The 24,119-nt window shown below is 44.8% G+C and overlaps 1 protein-coding gene across 19 annotated transcripts in view; it reads right to left on the bottom strand.

Moving 5' to 3' along the window:
- Positions 1-1,831: 1,831 nt before the first annotated feature.
- Positions 1,832-24,119, bottom strand: part of dab1a (DAB adaptor protein 1a) — a 230,413-nt gene continuing 208,125 nt past the window's right edge. For 6 of the 19 annotated variants that reach the window (XM_069522343.1, XM_069522342.1, XM_069522344.1 and 3 more), the window contains 13 exons: positions 22,398-22,529; positions 19,804-19,923; positions 18,792-18,830; positions 18,253-18,315; positions 16,801-16,854; positions 12,935-13,096; positions 11,128-11,190; positions 10,909-11,005; positions 9,776-10,182; positions 9,055-9,250; positions 8,810-8,958; positions 7,320-7,416; positions 1,832-3,837 (listed from right to left, as the gene is read on the bottom strand). In XM_069522343.1, coding sequence (XP_069378444.1) covers positions 7,336-7,416; positions 8,810-8,958; positions 9,055-9,250; positions 9,776-10,182; positions 10,909-11,005; positions 11,128-11,190; positions 12,935-13,096; positions 16,801-16,854; positions 18,253-18,315; positions 18,792-18,830; positions 19,804-19,923; positions 22,398-22,529 — 1,563 coding nt within the window. In that variant the 3' untranslated portion in view covers positions 1,832-3,837; positions 7,320-7,335. The remainder of the gene's footprint in view (positions 3,838-7,319; positions 7,417-8,809; positions 8,959-9,054; positions 9,251-9,775; positions 10,183-10,908; positions 11,006-11,127; positions 11,191-12,934; positions 13,097-16,800; positions 16,855-18,252; positions 18,316-18,791; positions 18,831-19,803; positions 19,924-22,397; positions 22,530-24,119) is intronic. The other 13 variants (XM_069522350.1, XM_069522351.1, XM_069522352.1 and 10 more) reach the window with 10 other exon arrangements.

The raw sequence follows: 24,119 nt of genomic DNA, 5'->3' as shown, positions 1-24,119 counted from the left end.
CCGGCTCGTCAGACGAGTCTGAGCTCAGTCACTGAACGATCCTGCAGGAATGTGGCCCGGCTGGCACCGCGTGGACGCGCACAGGTGACTCACTGTCATGACACCTTGGAGCTGGAGTTGTTTTCCTCTTAAAACTGTTACACTTCTATAATTTAATAGTGCAAGTGTTAAATCTTTTTAAAAACTAAACTGAAAGTCAATTTCTATAGTGAGAAGATGTGATCGAGCATTGCATGTATTGATTCAATATCAGAGGCTTAAACATCAGAGGAAATATAGAGGAAAAGGAAACAAAAAGAGGCCAGTCAACATTCCAGGTTTGTTACAGGCAGAATACTAAAAGCATTTAAGCTGGTTTTTACAATATGACACAAATACACCACACACTGCAGGTACACACTTCATTTGAAGGATATTCTGTAATGTTCTGTGTGGCTGCCAACATATTGTTGCCGTGACAGGCGTGTCAGGAGCTGAGGCCTCACACACAGAGATGGCTGCTCGTCACTGTCTGATTTACAGGCCTCTGTTTCTCTGCCACATGGTCTGGCATCCAGGATTTTAACCAGTGGTGGAGGAAATACCTTTTCCTTATGTAGAAGTAGAAATAATAAACAAATATATACTCAAATTTAAGTACCACATCAACTCTTCTCCCTGTGTAAAAGAAACAAATACTTGCTTTTAAATATACTTGCTGAATGTGACCTATTCCCCAATGTGAAATTATTTTTAACACTATTACAGACTGTGTCATATCAGTAAAGAATGCAGCAGATGATGTGACTGAAAACATAAAGTCATTGTTATATCAATTATTTGAACAGGTATTTGTAATTGTGATCATCCTCAGTTACCTGCTTGTTCTGGTTGGATCAGTGAACCAATTGCCCTCTCATGTTTGATTACTTCAAATATACAAAACAAAATCAAAATATGAGGCAATGCTTTGTTGAAAGTGTCTAGTGTCAATGCTGCAGCATTAGCATGGAGCCTCGCACCACTCACGATCATTGATGCTAAATCGTTAGCATGTGACTGATGGACACGGTTATGGATGATGATGTCATCTGAATTCTTGTATTGCAACCTCTGTGGAGTAGTCCTTTAAGAGCATTGCCATGGAGACAGCTAAGAGACTGTTAGAGAGAGAGAGGAGGAGAGCGAGCGAGTATAACCTTAAAGTGTATTTACAGAGAGAGAGAGAAACAGAGACAGAGAGGAACTTTTAGTTATTAATCCGGCTTCACGTGCACACACACTTCATAGTTAATCTTTCTGTGATTTTTGAATCACAAACACAAAAACATCATTCACCTCCACAATATATGGGTTATTTCAGTTTCATGGTCCAGTTCAGAGCTGGTATTAACATCCGACCTGAGAGATCCGATCGTCTCCATGGCCAAATACCAGTATGAGTGATGGATAAAATGTTTTCTTTTAATCTAGATGGCATTATCCTTTAAATCAATACTTTTATAAAATGTAAAAATTGTTCAACTCATTTTTTATACCTTGTTTTTTTTACACAGGCAGGAGGGAGAAACACAATGAGCAGGAGAAGGCTGAAGTTCTTGTTTCATAGTGGTTTTCTAATAAAGTCTATGACAGCTTGCATTAGAGTCTGCTGGTGTAGCAGAATGTGACAGGCCATTAAAGCTGTGTTAAATTACAACTAAATACTGTGACACTTGCTTTACACTAACATAAGACACACTGGGGGTCACCTCTGCCAGACACACACCATTAGGTTTACTCACTCTTTGTTACACACATATACACACACACACACACAGATTACAACCAAAGCACGTAAGCAGACACATCAGTCATTTGGGATGTGTTTATTTGTAACAGGAATACATGGTGGAATACGTAAATCAAGAGAGAACCAAAAAAATCATCTAAAAACTCACTGTAGAATGTCATATTCATAAAGATAAAAATAATGTGTCAATTTACATTAAGAAACTGTTAGCTGAGGTAAAGTTAAAATAGGTCTAGAAATGTTATGTACTCAAACAGCAACGTTTCCCTTTTTATTCAGCGTCTTCGCTTTGTCTTCTAGTTGTCACATTTTTAAGTTAATCAACGTCATAGTCCAAAAAGAGTTCTCCAGTGACATGGGGACTCTGGCCATAAAATAGGGAGTCATTGGCATCACAGTCGATGTAGCTGTAGCAGAGGACGCTGCAGCCCACACACACAGATGCTCAGACAGCAGCGGTTTTGGCACCTGAACACCAGACAGACAGATGGGTGGAGCATGGCTGTGTAAAGACTGTTCCGGGGTAAAGGGATGGCGGGCAGGAGCAGTGTGGGCTGCAGTGAGTGAGACCATGTCTGCTGCCTGCAACATAGGATCGTGGTACATAGTGTTTGGATAACATAAACCATAGAGACACAACGATAACGTGTGGCCGTGGGACAAACGGGTACAAGGTTTAGAGGTGGATTAGTAAGTGAGGCTAAGAGAAAGACCTACAACATCCATGCACGAGAAAAAAAAATCAGTATTTGAGGGAGAATCAAGACAAAGTGGGAAAACAGGAAAAGAAAAACATATGTTGGTATTGCTCGGGTTAATGTCAAGAGATTGCATAACTGAAGCCTTCCTATTTTATGGCACAGATGTCCAGTGGACAAAATGGTTGTTGTTGTTGTTGTTGTTGTCATAATTATTTACAAAATGAGTTTGGCAAACCAACGATCAGATGCCTTAAAGCCAAGTTGACTCTACAACTCCTATAGAGCTGACTCCAGCGGCTTGATTGACTTATAAAATAAAAATTCAATTTTTCAATTTGTTCTTTTTCTTTTTTTTAAATCAGTATTGTACAAAAGCTATAGAGAATGAACAGTTCGATCACAGAATCCGTTTGACGCCTTTTCTCTCAGGGTCCCTTCCTCCATTTGTCTGGTCCTCTGGCTTCTGAACGAGTCTGTCTGCAAGGTGAGACGTTTGGCAAATCACTGCGTGTATGCATGTTAGAGAGAGTGAGGGATGAGTCTGTGTGTATGCATGTGTGTGTTGTAGGCGGATTGCTGTGTGAGCTGTATGCGTGTAGTTGGCATGTGAGTCGCTCTCAGAGAGTCTGTTTCTGCATAGAGATCAAGCAGACACTCACAAGACTGGGGAGAAAACGCCCAAACTAACCAAACAACCAACCAATCAGAACCAGAGATCCCAGGAACGGGCCATCCCTGATAGGCCCGTTAAGAGTCTGGCTCCTCCTGTGGGATGTCCATGCTACAGATGGAGTCTTGAGAGGGAAGATGAACACTCTTATCCCAATAAGCGTGAGTGTGGGTGGGTGTCGGAGATAGAGAGGCACTGCTTGATTCAGTCCCTCCTTGGCAGCACAGACTCTGGCCAGACACAGGAGGCAGAGGGAGGAGTGTGAGGGTGAAGACTGCGAGAAAGAGGTGGGGAAGAGAGAGAGAGAGAGAAGGGAGGATCAGGTTATGTCTGTAAGGCTGGGTGTGACTCGCCACAGGGAGGAGGAGGAGAGAAGAGGAGAAGACAACACAGCATGGAGGGAGAGGTGGATTGATTGACATCCCTCCTGCCTGGAGTGACTGACGAAGAGGGCTCCCTCCTCTCAGGAGGAGAGAGGACTGCACGGATGAGGAGGAGGAGGAGGAAGAGAAGGGGGAAAAGGGAAGCTTGAGGCTCCTCCTGGGAGGTTGTTAGCCAGAGGAGAGGAAGGACACACACAAACACACACACATGGATCTCCTCCTTTTCTCTCAGTGCTAGTCAGGTCCGTCTTCCTGTGTGTCACTTTATTTCTTCCCTTTGTTGATCTGGGCGTAGAGAGGGTCCTTCCCCACCTGTGCATGAGAGAGAAAAACAGCAGTTTATGTTTCTCTGTTGAATCCTGACTGTATCAGTACCACATGGCCTCAGCAAATTCAGGTTACATAACCACAGGGGAGGATCTGAGTTTCTGACTCATTCTCTCAACTGACTTAACTGCAAGCATCACCACTCTGCAAGTCCTGACAAGCAAAGATCCAGATTCTCAGACGTTTGCCAGTACCGGTACCTAACATACCCACAGGGTGGCAGTAGCCCACTGCATTGGCGGCGGCGGCCTCTCATTTCTCCTCTCAGCCCATTCGGAGCTCTCACTGAACCGCCCCTCACCCTGGAAACCTTTTATGTGTGCGTGTGCGAGTTACTGTTTCTGAGCGTGTGTGATCGCACGTGCATGTCCTCTCCCACTCCACGCTTCCTCCTGGACCAGTAGGAATCAGACGTATAATCTAGCACCTCGAAAGACCAGTTATGAGTCATCATTGTCTCTGCTTCTCTCCAACGGTGGATGATGGAGCAGCCTGCAGTCAGAGACCCAAGGCTGCTGCACTCGCTCACAATGGGCCCGTTATTATCGTACACATAATTACAGCCAGCCATTCAATCTGCCATGCAGACAACTCTATTGGAGAGTTCTGACTGGCCCATTATATTCTGGAAGACTTCTCTCACTCGCTGATGCACAGAAGTGCTTGTTCAGAGTTTGAGTTAAACCAGTAGCTTCCACATGAGGATACAGTTATATTCACACGATGGCGACACATTTCTCCTGAGGTGAGAAAAGATGCTACAATCTCTCAAGGTCACGTTATGACATGATGTCACGCTGACATTCCTGCTGCCACTGAGTGACACTTTACACTTCCAATATGTGACATGAGGTGGAATTTAGAGGCAACTTCATTCCACAAAGTGAGACATCAATGCATTTGCAGCTGAACAGATATATGTGAGAACGCATATGTCAGAGTCAGTTGCTTCAGACAAGTTCTTACTAACCCCCTTGTAAAATGTCTGGAGAATGACCGAGTGAGCCCATGTGAGAATACAGCATCATCATCAATGATGTCAATGATTAATCAGTCAATAAACAGAAGTTTACATGGCACCAATTGTGATAATATCATTAACAAAAGAAAACACTTTAAATTCTGTAGTTCCAGCTTCAATATGATGAGCCTATTTTGGGTCAGCTCTGGGACATTGAAACAGGCATTCCTCACTATTTTCTACTAGTTTATGAGTAAAATTATTAATGATTTACTGAAATAAATCAATAAATAAGCAGAAGGGGATTCATCAATAATGACAGTGAAGTTCCACTTATTTGCACCAATTAAGTAAAATTTGTTGTGTCTGAATGCTACTCTCTCCTGAGATAGAATCGTATCTTAGAAGAAAAAATAGGACAAAAGAACTTTTATATCAGCTGTTTCAGCCTGACGTGGTGCATAATCTGCTCCAGGTCTCTTCTGAGCAGAGAGCTGGGGTTGAAGTTGGGATTGATGCTTGCTGGGGCTTTGGGCCACAGGATACAGAGCTGCAGCTGTAGGGCTGGCCAATGCCAAACAGTCAGCAGAACGTGGCTGCCAGCAGCCCTGAGAGAGGTGACAGAGAGGCTGAGACAAGCGGTGACAGTAACCACACACTGCTCAGACCTTCAGCTCGCCTCTTTCACCCTGCATCATCTAACCAGCGCTGCCAGACAGGGCCACTTTGATTCCATCAACCCCGGCCGAGGGAGCAGGGAGGAAATGGGTGGAGGTATGACTGATGAGCTGGTGCAGCACCAGCCCAAAGGCCAGAATATCTGGCTTGGCTGGTACACGTGGACTTTTATGTCCGTGCGTGAGTGGTGGTCAGCCCTGGGCTGGGGGAGCGGTGTGAGATTGCTCAGTGAACTGTGGAAGGAGGCCATTTCACGGCTGAGTCTCGGGAGCATTCGCTGGACATGAGGAGATCACCTAAGAAAAAACACTTACTCTCCCAGTAGCCTGAACACATGTCTGTTGGAGCAACACAGTGGGAGGAGGGGGAGGAGGAGGAGGAGGACAGGACAGGTGGTCATGGCCAGAAACACACACACACACATTAAGAAACACACACATTTTGGCTCTGATATGAGCACAGGTGGTGACACTATCGATCACAGGTGTGCTTGTTTGGGGAATAACTGGGGCTATTTCACAGGTGTGTGTGTGTGTGTGTGTGTGTGTCTATTTGGGAGAATGTCTGAAGCCAATAGGATTGAGCAAGTAAACACCATATGGGAGCAGCTTCATTGGACCAGTACCAAAGCAGTCCACCTACTCCAGAGAAAAAAAACTCTGCTTCTGGACATGGCACTGTCAGTCTGCAGCCAGATTCACCGCTCGCTTCTCCACAATCGATCCTCCCACTTAAGGCCCGTATCCACCTGCTGCCCCGCAGCTTTCACACAGTCTGAGTATGAGGACACCGGCCAACAGGGGAGAGAGGCTTCTCAGCCAGCCCTCCTCCTCTCCAGGAGTGGGGAAGGACTAGGAGGCTTCTTGGGCTTTAATTAATGCCAATTATGGCGGGGCAGTCATTAATCTTGGCACCCCAGTATTAGCTGATGAAAACAAAACCGTTACATCTTTCCCTGTGTGAGTGCCAGCAGCTATCATTAAGGAACCACAGTCAGGAATTGTGTGGGTGAGGACACCGGGTTGGGAGGCAGGGATCAAAATGGCTCTCCTCTTTGGTGTGTGCATGTGCGTGTCTCCCCGAGAAGGCAAACTGCAAAACTGCATAACTGTTAACAGTCGTGTGGAAGTTTTCCTGTAGAACGTTGTGGCCAAAGTGTGAAAACACACATATCATCAGTTTTGATAGTTGCTGCTCGTCTTCACCAGTTTAATCCTCTGACAATAATGACCACATTGTAAGTGACATTACATCACGAAATATACATTATGCATAACATGACAGAACGCATCATTCTTTATATTAAGCTACACATTCGAGATCAGCATATTGCGCTCATCACCGGCAAATCCCAGAAGATGTCCTGTTCACTGAAGCACACAGCTTCTGATTGGCTGTCACACTCTGTTGGCGTTCCTGGTGAGATGTGCGCTATTTAGAGAGTTGGGCGTGATTTAGGTACATGTCACAAAGACAGGACATAATGAGGGCACAGAGCAATATGGTAAAAAAAAAAAAAAAAAAGCAACAATGCAATGCCACTTTATAATACATAGGTACTTATACAACTCCAGGTCATGCTGTGACAAAAACTACCAACACAAAAAATGAAATACATGCACGATCATACTCGACAAACATTCAAACCCAGAAAAACACATGCTGACCTTTGAGCATATGTGACAGCTGAGGGACAAATGAAAACTGTGAAATATGATCATGCAATTAAAAAACCAGCAGACGAAGGAAAAGATGAACAAATATGCACTGGTTGATATCAGGGAAGTGATGGAGGAGATGTTAGTGGGGAGAAAGCATTGATACCTACCCTGCCCTTCCTCTATCTAGCTCCCAGCCTCTGGACTGGCCTGGTCTGGGCTGGGCTCTGCTGTTTCACTGGGGCAGGGCGACCCAGAACCACACGCCTAGAGAGGGGAGGAAGGAGGAGGAGGAGAGGGTGGAGGGAAAGGTTGATGGAGTGTAAGAGAAGGAAAGGAGGAGGGTGCAGGAAGTAGAAAAGAGAAGAATAAATCTAAAAGAAGGATTGCAGGATCAGTAAAGACTACAAGAGCAGACGTACACAGGAAGCAGAAAAGAGTCAATACTCTGAAGGGGAAATAAGGACATTTTCCGTGAGCGACCACATCCCACACAACCCGTCCCCTCTCAGCAACACATTTGCAGATACACAAAAACATACTCTAACACTCACACATATGCAAGCAGTCATTTACAGTGGCCTATTATGAATGTCTCAGTGGAGTTCGTCCTATTGATCTGCTGCTTTTTCTTAAAACCCTTTTGCTTTTTACAGCTCGTCCCACAGAGAGCAGGAAGCCGTTTTTCTGCCCACGCTCCATTTTTTTTTTCCTGTCTTTCTTTGCAACCTTTTCGCCTCACTCACTCGTACACACACACTCCTCCGCCACCGCTGCACATTACTCTGGGTTGTGTAAAGCCTCCGTGTGTTATTCGGGCCTGGTGACATTTTCAGCAGTGTGAAAGTTCTCTATTTTTTTCAATAAAAGCGGGATTGGAGGCATAAAACTAATGTTTCACGCCTGAGAGCAGAGGAGAAGAGAGAGACAAGCATGAAAAGAAGACAAAAAAGAAAGAACGACGGAAGGGAAGTACGAGAAGTCTTGTTTTGTTGAAGGTCAACCATCCTACAAGGACTTTGGTCAAAGGCAAAGGGAATTTCTCCCCCCACGCCTAAAAATCTCTCTTAATCTCCTCATCTCCTTAATTTCTCTTTCCTTCTCCCAGTTTGAGGTGCTGCTGCTGGTAAAAAAAAAAAACATTAATTGCTGCTGGAAGAAGAATTGGGGCAACATACTTCCTCTATCTCACCAGAGATGAGTGTGTCCATATAGAAGTAATGATATATGGACGCTACCTGGCTGGTATTAATAACAGCTTAATGATGTCTCTGACAACCCCACCAGTTCATTTAACGCTATGTTGACCATGCATGCACGCAAAACACACCGAGGCACACACTCACACTAGCACGCAACTTCTCACATTCACACAGCAACACAATGTGTTAATGTGCAAACTCCTGCATGCACTAACACACACACACACACACACACACACACACACACACACACACACACACACACACACACACACACACACACACACACACACACACACACAGAGAGAGAGGCACACAGTGGCTTCGGCCCCCTAATCAGCCAGAGTGATTACCTCGCCCGCCAACACTGCTACAAAGGCTATTTATCAGGAAATCTCAGGTTATAGCATCATAAGGACTGAGTTATTAAAGGAACACACACGCACACACACACTTACTGCATCCTCCTCTCCACTGCGACTAGGGCTGCCCTCTGCTTCCCCAAATGAGTCGTCTGTGGGGGGGTCTGTGGCGTCGGTGGGGGGGTCACTGACATGGGAGGCTGAGGACTTGGAGGGAGGGCTCTGCCTGGGAGCTGGGGTGGGCGCTGTGTGGGAGGAAAAGTTGAGTCACACGTAGCTACACACCGGATGGTGATTCATGAGAAAACGAACTGAAGGCAGACATGAAATGATTTGCTTACGCGAGTTGGTGGATGGTGTTGTGGAGGTGACTGGTGTCAGATTCATGTGGGAAATGTCAAAGTCGTCACAGTCGTCCGTGTCCTGGGCAGTGCCCACACGGCTGAAGTAAGTGCTGAATGCCTCTGAGGTTCCTGCTAAGCTGGGCTGATCAGCCCTCTTTAACGGCATGGCCGGAGGCTTCGCCAGCTGAAAGTCCTGGGGGAAGACACAGAGGTTATTGAGGTCAACTGTTTGATTCACTGCACAAGATCAAAACGTCCAATGTTCAAACATGCTGTATTATTTTTAATGGGAGACCCCACAGGTACACATGTGATCACATGATCGTCGCTAAAATCTGGGCTTGTCTCGATATTTTCTGTCTCAGTCTGTCAACAGTCTCAATAAGTCTTAGGAAGTAAACCAAACAGTACAGTAAAGTTCAGGTGTTGACAACGTAGGTTACCAGTTCACAACAGTTTGAGGACCTCTGCTACTTATTGTCTCCCATCCATCTGCCTTCATTCCCTGTCATTTCTCTACTGTTGCCCGACTAATGAAGGCATATAATGCTCAGTAACAAGAAAAAAAGCTAAACCCAGGTCCTAGTTTCTCTGATTGATGTTATAATTTGCAATTTTGATACTTATTTGCATGTTTTTGCATCATAAAGGTGTAAAATTCTCAGTAGACATCATAAATCTGTTCCCATCAGAGTTCTTCATCCATCATCTCCCCCACCTTGAACAATTCCTTGCCCATCTTCTTCCCCCTCTCCCCGTGCTGCGGACTCGACGACGCTGAAGGGGAAGCAGCTGAAGCGCTCGCTCCAGCGCCTGAATGGCTCTCGCCGGCTGGAGTCACAGTCGTGACGGGGGTGAGAGTCTGGAACATGGCGGCGGGCAGGGTGCCCACAGGCTGGGCAGGGAGGTAGGCTGTAGGGGGGAAGGCTCCGGCCGCCATGGCTGCCCATTGCTGTTGGGTGGCAGGGAAGATGTTGGCCTGGCCCCAGATAAGAGGCTGGCCGCCTGGCAGCACCTGGGCCACTGGGCCTAGCGGAGACTGGACCCCGAAGGCCAGCGGAGTCTGGGCAGCGAACGCCTGCTGGGACCAGTGGCCGGGGGGTACCGCTCCCATCGTCACATAACCTGGTGGTGAATGATTAGAGATAAGAACAAAGAGAAAGTGATTAAATTACCCACAGTGCATATGCTCACCACTGCTTTTCTTCAGCACATTAACACGCACACACAGATAATCATGCATCACTAGAGAGTGCTGCCCTACTTCTGCCTGCAGCTACTGTGGTGTCTCTTAATAGTCATGGTGAACTCTCATAATCACCTCCAGAATGAGGAAGAGTCATTACGAAAAGGCAGAGCTTAACACACACTCATTAAAATCACCCAATACCGTCAGGAGGAGCTTATGCTATTACACGCTTGCTGTTCTTCCGTTTCTGGTCTTCACTTGTTACCTACAGCAGAGGAAGTGGACATTTAACCTCAGCTTCCTAGTTACACTGACATACACCAGAATAAGTATAAAGTGCACACCACATAAATCCTATGTGCATACCAAGGAGTGATTACTACAATCATCTCAGCGTGTGTGACTACTTTCTTTTGACCACCAGTCACGTCAGCAGCAAGAGGAAAGTCAGCAGCTAATGACGCATTTCATATTCAACACAGAACCAACACCACCTTTTCTCCTCTTTCACCTCCCCTCATCTGCATTTCAATTCTATTCTTTCCCCCTCTATTTATCTCATCCCCCTCTTCTCATCTCTTCTGTCCTCTCTTTCCCGCTGTGTTTGTTTGTCTTTGCTTGCACCAGTGGTGTATTATAGCATAAAGTGAACAAGGTCCTACCTGAGGGCACAGACGCAGGATTGAAGGGAGCAAACAGTTCCGTGGGAGGCTGCAGACCCTGCGAGGGGTCAAGGATGTTGGCTGGAGAGGCGGGAGTCTGCGTGGGTTGTGATTGGAGGTCGAGGTTAAGGGAAAAACAACAGAGGCAGCTCAGTGGAAATGCTGTTCGGCTTTTCTTAGATGTAAATCGCAAACTGTGTGTGTATGACAGCTGCTCACCGACGGAGAGGTGATGTCAGGAGGTGTGGACATGTCTCCGAAAATCTCTAATTGGTTGATATTCTGAGAATCAGAGAAAGCACACAATAGCAGTCAGGTACAATAACAAAGCTGTGAGAGTATATACGTTATCTGAAGCAGTTTCCATTCCAGTGCAACATGCATCACACACTGCATGCAACACGACAAAGCTCGTAAAGTTTGCGGCACCTACCTGAGCACTGTGGCAGCAACACAGGACGTTACAGAGGGGGTGAGGAGAGATGGAATAATGAGATGAAATGATTGACAATGATGACATACCTACCAAGAGTTATCACAGCCTTTGTCATCTGCTCCAGATAAAGGTGCTTTCCAGCAGCTCATCTAAATACAGACTAGCAACCCCCCTGTATCATTACTGTACCACTGTCTTGTTCTGGACAAGTCATTAATGTTTCCCTCTTGTAGAAGATGTGTGCTGTGCCTCAGAGCGAACAGCTATCAAAGACGGCCGCCTTTCCATTTGATCTGAATTTGTTCTGTTTCGTTCTTTGCCCTCTTTCACAGTCTCCCCGTGATCCTCCTCTTAGTATCGCTCCCTTTTTGCACATTAATAATATCTTTAGGCCAGTGGCAAGAGAAGGGAACTATTTTTAGTCGATAAAGGAATTTAAGCCTTGAATACATGGTCCGAGATTTGCATAAATCACAGATGCGGATAATTTCTTTAGAGATAATGAATGTTCTTAGAATATCTTCCCTCTTGTTCGCTTGCATAGGTCACACATAGACCACAAAATACTTTCTACATATATCAGAAAATGGATCAGTGAGCATGGTGTTTTCTAGTCATGGATCTGGAACGGTATGCCAGACTAAGAGAGGAGGGGAAGAGGAGGGGAAGGAGGCTGTGATGTGGACTGTTGTTGCAGAGTCTAGCGTAGCAGATAAACATCTACTCAACAAGACGATAAGCTTGATACTAAAGATACGCAAAACGATGCATCCACAGGGACTGATAACAGGAAGTACATGGTACTGAATTCATGAAACACTCTTCTTAACCTAAAACACAGTAAATTCCCTCTAGTTGTTACTGAATGTTACTGAAGTACTACAGAGGCTTCGCTGTTGTTCAAGCAGAAATCACCGGCACAGGAAAAATGCCACCTGAGCGTGCGTTCGAGCAGCACAGGAAGTTGGACGATTATAGACTTTCTGTCCACTTTCTGTTCACTTGACTCGATATTCTTTATGTGTGTGGTAATGGGGTGAGGGGGTCAGGTTGCTGTGATTACCAGAGTGTTATGAATGCTTTATTAATGTGCTGTGAACGACTCTGCGAGCGGGTCTGCAGATGAGATGACCGCCACTGTCTGCTCCCCTCCCACCGACACACTTCTCTGACAGCCGCTCTGACCTTTATGTCTGACTCTGAAGGACCTGCGCTCTGAGCTCGTGGACTGTTTTTTTTTTCTCGATTGTACAACTTCACACACGCACAGGCAGGTGTGGACACGCAGGTGCACCCGTACATACAGTGCTAGACTTAACTCCTAGCCCAACCTGGTTACCATGGCAACAGCAAGGTTGCATGTTTTATTCATAAATACTACGGGTCAAGATTCGGGGTGACTTACAACTACATAAGAACAAAAGCGGTGCATTGACAGAGGAGGACGTGACACAGGGGATCATCCGAGGATAAACCAGTTTATGAGGGCTGATGGGTAACGTTGACAACGTTATGTTCTGCCTTAAAAACACTAATTGAAAACAAAAGAGAGCAGAGTGCTTTGCTGTATGTTGGTATATGGCTCCTTACCTGAGTCACCATCCCCAGGTCTAAGTCTATCAGATCTGCCACTGCCTGCTGCTGCGGCTGCGGCTGCTGCTGCTGCGGCTGCACAGTTTGTTCTTGTTGGAGGGGCTGATCATGGTAATGATGGTGCTGATGATGGTGGTGGGGGGTGTTTTGATGTCCGTTCTGCAATCGCAACCCCAGTGTTAGATGGTGGGTGGGATGAGAATGCGCTCACACACACAAACAGGTTAGTCAGTTTGCACACACTTAAGAGGAAGGGGGTGAGGTGACGTGAGGCTAACTGAAGAGGTCTGCAGGTGATCTTTGTCAGGACACACACACACACACACACACACACACACACTGTGCGCGCACGCTCAGACACAGAGCAAAGTTCTTGTCTCCAGACTAAGAGACCAAGTAAAGATTTAAAGAGGTTTAAAGATCATCCCTACCTTTAGTGTAAACTACAGCACTGAGCTGGGGTTTAAACCCCTTTTGTGTATCTGTAAAGCCTGTTCCCCTTGTGTCAGGAAGCACAGTGTGAGACAAATGGAGAGGCAGATACAGAAAGCAGAGCTGCTTTATCCAACCGCTGTATACTCTGTGTTGGAGTGAAGGTGGGAAAGATGTGACAATATAGGGAAAAACATCTTCTATCCTTCCTGTCCTCACAAGCTGGATCCTGATACTTTTAACACTACATCATTACATGGTAAGTTTTTTATTACTACCAATCAATCTGTAAAATGCCAGACCTTTCTCCTGTTGTGGGATGGACATATAATGCGCAGGCTGGTCTGGCAAAGCAAGAGCATTTGGTGCACTACAATATTGCTGAGTACTTGCTTTACTTTGGATGAAAGCCTGACGTATGGCCGTCATTAAGTGAAAGTGAAAAACAATAACAGCTTGCCCAATAATAATCAGTTCTGGAAATCCTGGCCATTTTTCTACTGGATGTTTTTTTCTTCTTCTGGAAATATGAACCCATAATGGTTTATGTCAATCTGGATATTATTTTTGGAGTATTTAAATATATCTGACAGTTGGATTGAAACACACGGCACCTACACTTGCTCACTACCACACTGTGCTGCAGCCCATTCCTCTTGTATTCTTCCTCCACTCTCCCTCTACGTCCACCCCTTTCTCTCTTGCCCTGCCAATTATCCCTGTGTGCCCATTAAAGGCTCTCGCCATCTCTTCGGCTGGCCCTTCATCGTTATCAGTGCGGCCGCCACCTATCAATTAGCCATCTCCAGTGAAACAGTAAGTACCTGCGCAAATGTGTTCTGCATACAATTAACGCAGCCCCTTTAATTACCGCCACCCTGCTGACCTCCGCCGTGTGACTGATCACGCAGGCATGTGCCAAAACTGTCACATGCAAACACACACACACACACACAAACTCACAGCTCAAAACTAAACAACACACAACACTGTGTGACATGTCAGTCAATCTCTTGCATTCTCTCAACCACTCAGAAATGAAAAAACACACACACACGCACACACAGGAGGGTGTTTTCACATAACCATTATTTAAACTAGAAGCTCTATCAATTTACACACATTTAGACATCATATCAAATCTAAACCGTTGTTTGTGCAGAGTTGATGTGTTTGTCAATGCTGACCTTTACATGAGTAAAGGAAGCGAGGGCGTCTGTTGATTTAACACAATCTGTTAGTTCTTACAGAGTCAAGAACTCAGTAGATTGAAATTCTGTGTGTTTTTGTTATTGATTTATCATCATTTAAGAAGTGACAGAGTAAACAACAGAAGAAATTGCTGCCGACAGGAGGTCACATTTCTGCCAGTGGTATCTTTTCATCTGAAGTATAGTGTGTGTGTGTGTGTGTGTGTGTGTGTGTGGTTGCAGCAGTGATCTCATTTGAGCTACTGTCCACTGTCAATCCCTCTGATGACAGGACAATGAACATCTCCTGCCAATGCAATAAACAGTAAATCCAACATAAATACCAATTGTGAGAAAATGATGCAGCTTGTGGTCACAGCAGGTGAAACTGCAGCCTCCACAGGAAGGATGAGGAAACCTCAGATTGTGAAGTGTTCCCAGATTATTTTTAAGGAGGTTAATGCAAATGAAAACTGCAGTCACTTCAAATATACAGTTATATCACACTTTAGATTGTGAATCATAGTAATTCTACTCATTATGTAGATATATGTCTCATTTATCATTCAAATAAAAAAAAGTATTATTATTTACATTTTACTGCCAGCAACAGTAACACTGTGCTGTAGTTGTTTCCACTTAATGGAAGATATTACAGTTATCATAAATTCCGAGTTTCTCCTTGAGGCTGATGTGACATCAGGAGGCTACTTAAATTACACTTTAATGTGGATGCAGTATTTACATATTTGAGCTGGTGTGACATGATTCAGCCCATAGAGAGCAGCACAGCAGCAGCTGTCTGTCCTCTGTGAGTCTGGATTTATCTTGAAAGTAAATTAAATTATCTTCAAATTACAACACAGGCTGTCTAACACACAACAATAATCTTAACTGTCTATAATCCATTTATACTTCTCTGATCCAGGGTTATATTTACTCCCTCTGACTGACTGGGAAGCTGAAAAGACTTGAATCCACTGTATTTAAACCAGAATGGATGACTGGTCCTATTGGTTGCACAACAAGAGAGAAATATTGGATTTGTTCACGTTCAGACACCGGCCAACACAAAAGCAATTCAAATAGCAGCATGTGTTGTGGGCTGGAAACAGAACAGAAAATACTATGGTGCCTGTAAGCTTCTTACTAAAGATAACATACAGCTAGGAAACTGTGAGACTGATTCTCAGTCTACCAAAATGTATAGAGCAGGATTCTGACTACCAGTGGAGACAAGGGGGGAGTCTGGTTTGAGCGAAATACACAGATGTGGTGGGCTCTGGTTGGAACGAGGGAAGAGCCACAGAGCAGCAATATGAGGTGAAGTGTTGACACAGAAACAGCGACAGCCTGGTTATTGTGAGTGTGAAGATTTTAGCAGATTAAATCAGGCAGCAATATAAATAGCATCTTTATAGGCGGATAAAGAGCAGCTGAGTTATAGTGCAGCCTGACAGTGGTCAAGGTCATCTTTCATTATAACCACTGGCAGTGCAAGCCAATAACAGGAGCTTAGAGATACACACCTACACAACCACACACGCACGCGCACACACACGCACGCACACACACACACACAAGGACCAAACACACACACAGTGAGATAGAGTTCCCCTGCACTCACATATATGCATGAAAGGGGTGAAAACCTGTTAAACATCCGGAGGTATAAATTCAAAAACATGAGGCCATGCACATTTATAGTAAGTCGTATAACTTACATCCATTAAAAGAAAGATATGACAGTGAAAAAATGTGTCTTAACGCAGTCTGGGATAATGTCATGCAGGTTTTTACTGGATTCAACATGGGCAAACCACAGCCTGGCATGCTTCGTTGCGTAAACAGACATGACACACACATGTCCAAACACACATATAGCATCCCAGTTAACCATATGCAAGGAGCAGGCACCACGGAGCATGAGGAGAAGGGCACCAGCCACCACAGCTACAGCACAAGCAGAGGAGTAGCACAGCACACTGCACAAAGAGCACTGGGTCCCAGCAAACCTCTCAGGGAAACATTACAAACACACTGGATCACTGTGTTGGAGATACGTTAACAGGAAGTGGAATCGCTGCAAAATTCGAGCTTCTCGCAGCTCACATAAGGAGAGAGGGCACCGAAAAGGAGAATGCTTTAAACTCAAGAGTGACAGCTGAGAGGTTTATCTGAGAGGGGGAGGCAGGCTGAGGAGGGCGTCGGGGACACACGGGCAAACACACGGTCACTCACTGGGTGTCGCTTTGGGACGTCATAGACCCCTTCCTTCTGCTGACTGGTGGGAACCTAAACAATCGTTCAATAAAGTCAGAGGAGCCGAGAAAAGCCTGTCACCTCTGGATTAATCAAGCAGTGAAACGTTACGACACTGTGACAAACCGGATGCAGCTCTAGAACATGGCTCTTCAGGAATCAAATCCATCATGAGCAGAGTGTGAGTGATTGTGCGTGTGTGTGTGTGTGTGTGTGCAGGAATAATCAGAATTAACATCTGTAAAGTAAAGACTCATCTTCAAGACAAATCAGTAAACTATCGGCCTGCGGAGATGGTCCCCCTTCCTTGCTTTCTGCCTAATAAAGAATGGATAAGGCTGCTTATCACACCCACAGACATGTAATAACTCAGATTGTCACACACACGGAGACATGTAATATCTATGTCACGCAGCCAGATAGATTTTGACAGTGTGTGCAATGAGAAGAAGCAGCGTGAAGCGATAGCAGGACGCTGATAAATATGAATCATGGGATTCCTTTGGTTTTGTTTCTCCTAAAGTGACACAATGTGTGAGATAAAGTTTTATTCTCTCCTAGATGGATTGCCCTAATCAGAGTGTGTGGTAAATGAAAAACGGCACTGGTGAAGAATGTGGGTTTCTGTCGAGCACAGTCCCATTCTTCCTCCTCCTCTCCTCTCTGTGCCTTGTTTACTTCTTTCACATGTTTATTTCCAGAGGCTTCCATCTTTATTCATACGTTAGCTCCTCAGTGGCTGGGGGCTGGCTGAGACTCACGTTTCTTACGTCTGATATGTGTGTGTGTGTGGTAGGGGGGTGTTTGCATGTTTATATGTGTGTGTGGGTGTGTGCATCTCTCTGTTTGTGCACGTGCCAGCTCTCTTTTTCTATTTTCAATCCATTTTATTTAAAGATCAAACGAGAGGCTGGTGATTAATCTTTCTTTCCCCCGCTTTCTTTCATCTCCTCAGGAAAAAAAAAGAGGGAGGGGAGGCGAGAAAAAGAGGAGGGGTCTGCCTTCCAAACAGGACGGGAATAACCTCCACATCCCCTCCACATGCACCGTACCCTCCCCCTCTTCATCCCTCGGAGGTCTATACCCACGTCTCTGAGGAGTGCACCCAGAGAAAGGCTCTTCTCTTTGGGGCAAATAGCTTTAGCTGCCGTCCAGAGAGTGTTGGCTGGTTGGTTAGCTCTCATTCTCTGTCTGTCTTTAATTTCTTGTATTTATTTCTTGTATTTATTTTCTACATGTGAAAAGTGAAGCCATTATATTCAAGAGCAGGCCACGATATGGTTTGTCCCATTAAGGACAGATGTACCTGGTATCTACTGATCAGCAGGGGAAAGATTAAATCTGCTCAGAGCAGCTCCTGTCGGTAGCCACAGTTCAACGCTGACAAGATGAGGACGACACAACTCAGACACAAGACGAGCCTGTGAATACCTGATAAATGCCCTCTTCTGATTGGTCGCGGATGGGCTCGTGTCCCGCCTCAAACACAATGTACTACAACGTCAGCAGCAGAGGATGGGAGGAAAACGAGAAGCAGGAGAGAAATTGGAAGATAAAGAAATTAAGAGAAAAGTGTTGAAATCGTAATAAGGTCATTCATCAAACAGCAGTGTGAATAAGTTCTAATTGACAAGCAGCTGAAAACTAGATCCTGGTGACACATGGAGGAAAATTTAAGCAGCAAAAACTTCCAACAGTGGCTGAGAAAAAGTAATACATCTTTCAGCTGATCATGCACCCCTACTGGCAGACATGCACACAGACGCAAGGCTGCAGTCCCATCCCTTACTCCTGGTGACTCCACATACACATCTGTGGACGTCTGACCCTCCAAACTGCACATGTTGTGCTGTCACCACACTGTAACCACACAGGGGCTGTCTCCCCACAGTGCACACAGAGAGGAGCAAGCTGACGGACAAGAGATGAAGCAAGTTGACAGAAGCAATGTGATTGGTCAGAAAAGTTACCTGGTACACCGGGTCCTCCAGGTCCTCCTCCAGTATTGTCTGCAGGTGAGCGGCGGCAGAAAAGAGGAGAGAGAGATCAGACGGGGGGAGATGAGAGGAGCAGAGGGGAGAAGACACAGGAGAGGGAAGAGGCGGGGAGTTATGCTGGTGGAGTAGAAAGTGTAGGCGGTAAGCACAGACGAGACGGAGCAGCTTCCTGGCGTTCACATAATCATCTTAGCAATCGTCAGAGAAAGGGACACAGACAGAGAGATAAAGAGAAATTCAACAGCAGCTGTGCAGACGTCAGAACAGAGGGAGGTGAAATAAGCACAATGGGCAGATGATGCCGCTGCAACACCCATAAGTGGCTGCTCTGTTTATCATTCAGGTAGTTTTCTTCTTTCTCAACCCATGAAGACCAGATACATATGCTTGTATGTTCTTTTCAGACTGAGTAAGAGGTTAGCATGCTACTCCACTTACAGCCCGATGAGATCTGTGCGTTTCAACCACAGCGTCATTGTCAAGACGTGACAAATGAAATACATCTTGATAGCTGAAATACTTGCAGAAAAGGCTAAATGCATTGTGGGAAATTGTTTGGTTGTTGGCGTATAACGCAGATTACAGTTTCACTGACGAAAACAACAATCACATGAAAACTCAGACCCAGATAATGATACTGCTAACCAGGGCTCAGTCAGTAAGAGGTGTGTTTGAGGCGGAGGAAGAAGATGGGGGGGAATGGCAAAGATTTGCATGAAAGTGAATATTTAAGCTTCCATTTTTTTTATATTTCATGTCTCTCATCTGTTTCAGAGGCTGAGAAATAAAAGTTTTTGCAAATGTTAGCAATTCAGTCAGCTCTTCAGAAAACCCGCAGGGTTTAGGAGGTCTTTTTCAAACAAGGCTTAGGTTTAAGAGTCTTTTTCTATTTGGCAACTTAAGTCTTACTTGACGTTCATCATACTTAGGGCAGATTGTTAAAGTAAGTGGACAGAAATACAGTAAGAAAGAGATATACGTGTACCTGGTAGACGGCCTGTTCACACTGCTTGTCTTTCTGGGCCTTCTTCTCCATCTCTTCTCTCTGCTTTATCTCATAGATGAGCTGGAACAAGTCCCGCAGGTCCAGAATCACAGGCTCAGCCTAGGATCACAAGGATACATCATCCACCCACACATCAACGCACAGACACTATGCACACTCATTGATCAGAACTCATGTACTGAAACCATGCCTTGTTATTCCAGATATGCGGTTAATAAAGATGACAGAACCTGCTGTAGTTATTACGGCTGTAATGAGACTGACAGAAAAAACATCATGTCCTCATTCACTCTCCACTCACACATCTGCACGATCACTGCCAACTCTGTTCCTCCTCCCGGCCTGGTTCAGACAGTGACAAGAGCGGATACCAGCTTCTTGTCTTACCTTGTACCACCTTCTCGTCAGCGGGGCAAATGTGCCGACAACAAACCCATTAGATGACTCACAAAGTATAACTACTGTCACATCACAACAGCAGAGAGTCCTATAGTACAATGGTGTTTCAGATCTAATCAATTATTGACTGGAGCAACGTGAAGTGCACCCGGAGTTCACAGACTGAACGCTGCCTTGAATAAAATCTTTGTACTTTAGTGTTGTCTTTCTGGGATGTTCTCTACTGCATAATGCTCATAAGAGACACTCTGAGGTAAACTGTGGCTCCTGCTGAGCCAACAGTAAAACATTATGTCACTCTGTCAGTCTTAGATCCTCTGTGCATTTGACACTACATACTTAGCTGTCTTTTCTTGGCATCTCTTTTCCTTTCTGCTCAATCAAAACTTCTAGGTAAGATGAGACAGGCAGGATTTAGAGGAGGAGTGGGCAGCTCATAGGACCACTGAGATGAGTTACCCTCAGTTTAGCACTCTTGAATTAGATGAATGAACCAAAGCCTACAGCGATGAGTGATTTAATAAGGAGTAGTGATAGGGAATTTTACTGTGGACACACAGTTCTAGTCAAATCTACACTGATCAGGATTTCTTTACCCAGATGTAATTCTAGTGTTGGTTATTGGTGGGTCAGAGGATGATACTGAATTCATTTCTTAGTACAGGAGTAGTAGGAGTATATTGGCTCCTCCTCAGTCAAATTCAGTTTTCTACACCCTCCAGAGAATGTGCCTGAAATTATTGTACAACTAGAGAAAGATATACAATTACTGCAATGATCACAAGTGAAAACCAAACTGATATCTTCGAGTTGAAGTTTTTGGTTTGGTCAGTAAGCAGTAGACTGTGAGGGCACACTGTCCAAAGACTGACCAGTGATGGCTGAACCACTTCACCATAGGAGAGGAGGTCGTCCCCTTATCAGAAGGTTGGTGTCAGAAAGGCAAGAAATTCATTTTTAATGTTTTGTTGCAATGATTTGCCCACTGTGATTTATTTTCAAAGAGAGCACAATAAAAGATACAATTAGTCAAAATATAATTACTTCTTTAGAAATAACTTAAATATCTGACACTAGTCCATACAAATTGGATCCAAGGTTGCTTTTCCAACAAAGAGACCCATTTATAATAATTATAACTAACTTTTCTCAAAGGTTACAACAACGACTGTCCATGAAATCCTTCCCTGTACATAATTAATGGACTTCCACTTCTAAATAAAACATGTCTCTCTTGTGCTGACACTTTAGAGTTTAGTGGTAAGCCAATTACTTTAAAGTTTACCCCCAAATTGGCCTTTTCGGAACAACTTTAAATCTCAGTCTTCATGACAGAACAGAGATGCTCCGTTAATTCACATCAAAGTGGTTACTTTCCAATTACAGCCTCTGCCATAAGCTCACTGCCTCCACCCTCTCGTTGCTCCACAGCGAACACATTGTGCCGGTGATGGCTGCATGGTTCAAATACTGACAATGGGAGAACATATAATTGTGACCTTTCCTCTGGCACACATCAGGTAAATGACTGATGAGAATTTAGCCTCGTGCTACACTGCAGGGCAGCAGGGTAACATTTGGTGAGCAACATTTTTTGTGGGTGGCTGGTGTAGTGAAGTCAAAGCCTGATTCAGCCCACAGTCCCTCAGTGTGTGCCTATCTGTCTAAGTCAAAGAACAGCGTCTCATGGCCCTAGGAGGACGGATATGCCATTAGAGCTGGTGACACACACTCAAATCCTCATCGACTCGCTATGGGAAATCAATATGGCTACAGAGTGAGCCAGCTGGATCCAGACTAAACAAGCCAGACACATAAACCCAACAAAAGCAACAACAATCATAACAGGTGCAAAAGGCGACTCAATATAACATACAGTACGTAGCTGCAGGACTGAACATGAATCTGTCCACACACACAAAAACACACAACACCTAAAGCTAGAGCTCTACAGAGTACACTGCTTGTTTGATGAACAGCGCAGAGGGGACATGAGCTGGTGTTTGAGGGTCCTTATCTAAATGTCAAGAGGTTCCTGCTATTGAGAAAAGACCCTGATGAATCACACATTAACCTGCACACAAAGGGTACAAGGCGAAACATGTATAAACAATTGGTCGTTACTCAAGCGTGCGCACACACACACACACACACACACACACACACACACTGACCGACTGTGCCGTCTTGATGGCCATGAAGCGGTGGTTCCCTTCCTTCCCGCAGACGTAGCCAAAGGCTCGGTGGTCCGTGATGTCCTTGGCGATGTAGGAGATCTCATGGACTGCATGGTGGTGATGGAGGACCTGCAGGAGACACAGCCCGTTTAATAACTCACAAACAAAATCCAGTGTAACAACAACTATATATTTTTTATTTCTTGTTAAATTAGTACTTCATTTTATGGATACGATTTCAGACATTTTCTCCCATAAGCAAATAGATGTACAATTTTTAAAAGGACCTTGCATCTTTCTCAGATTTGATCCACTTCATATACATTTTCCGCTAATTTAACTGTTTTCCTCTAAAGCACTCAATGAAAAAGATGTTTGGCAAGTAGCACTTGTAGCACAATTAATAAGATAAAAGTAGTTTTCAGGTACACAACAAAGTTGGTATCAAAAAGTTAAAAGTATGAACACACACTGTCACACAATGATACTGATGAATTCAACAAATTCCTGTACACACCTCCAAAAACCTGTAGGAGGCTGAAAAAAAAATTCTCCCTCAAGTGTACAGGCAGAAACAAACTGTCTCACACAGAGACCTTGTATCCTAGCTCCCCTGCCCTCTCTAGTTTAGGCTGGGTGGGGAGTGCCAAGCTGGCATTGCCCGTGGCAGATGGCACTGTTTTTCCTGAGGACAGAGGGGGGGGGGGGATCAGTGACAATCACAGCTCGGCAAGCTGTCGACTTGATCACTTCATCTGTGCCCTCGCTCTCAACACACACTCAAACAAACACACACACAAAGCACAACTTAATATGCAACGGCCCTCTTTTAAGTCACACTAAATGTCTGCTTTGTTGTTACTGTCTATGCCAGCTGCATGCTGGGAGAAGAGACACACAGTCAGCATAATGACCCTGTAGCTCTTGAATGCATGCTAGGGGTTGGAGCGCTATACATCAGAGGCTAAACACACACATCTGCTGGCTTTGAAGCAAGTCCAGAAATAACACATGGCAGAGTATAGTGAAACCAATTTAACACAGGGGCACTGGCACGCACACACAAATGTGCAAGTACACCAACACACACTGAGAGCCCCGGCAGAAATTGATAATTATTGTATGAGTCATGTCTTCTAAATTTAATAATTGGAGTAATGATTATTATTATCACCACTGATTGGCCTGGAAATGACAGCTGAGGCACGCAAGCACACACACACACACAAACACACACACACACACACACACACACACACACACACACACACACACACACACACACAGCTCATTTGCAGAGGTTATAGAATTATCTGTGGGTGGGTGGTGAGGTGACAAAGTGCAAGCAGAGAATGAGATGACTGCATAAATTCAATTGTTCTGTCTCGTCTTGGAAGCAACTCCAGCTCAGAGAGCAGAAACAATTTACATACAAAGACAGTAGCTACCTAGTTGGTCAGGTGTGCTAAAAACAGCCATTTTCTGATGTCGCAATTTAACAAAGAGCAGAATTTTTTCCGCAGGGATTGTGGTAAAACTACATTTTCAAAAGAACAGTCACATTGCCAACATCTCACTCCAATTTCAACGGTTCTTAGTTTGACATCAGGGAATAGTGCATGTGTTTAGAAACTGCCACCTTTCTGGAACAATCTTGTGACAAACTGAAAACCAAAGGGCATGTTTACCTTGTACACTCATTGTACTTCAGATTCACTA

Source organism: Paralichthys olivaceus, chromosome 3, assembly GCF_024713975.1.
Source record: "Paralichthys olivaceus isolate ysfri-2021 chromosome 3, ASM2471397v2, whole genome shotgun sequence".
In the NCBI taxonomy this organism is placed as follows: domain Eukaryota; kingdom Metazoa; phylum Chordata; class Actinopteri; order Pleuronectiformes; family Paralichthyidae; genus Paralichthys; species Paralichthys olivaceus.
The sequence above is the reverse complement of the archived record's forward strand: the minus strand, read 5'-3'. Positions and strand labels throughout refer to the sequence as shown.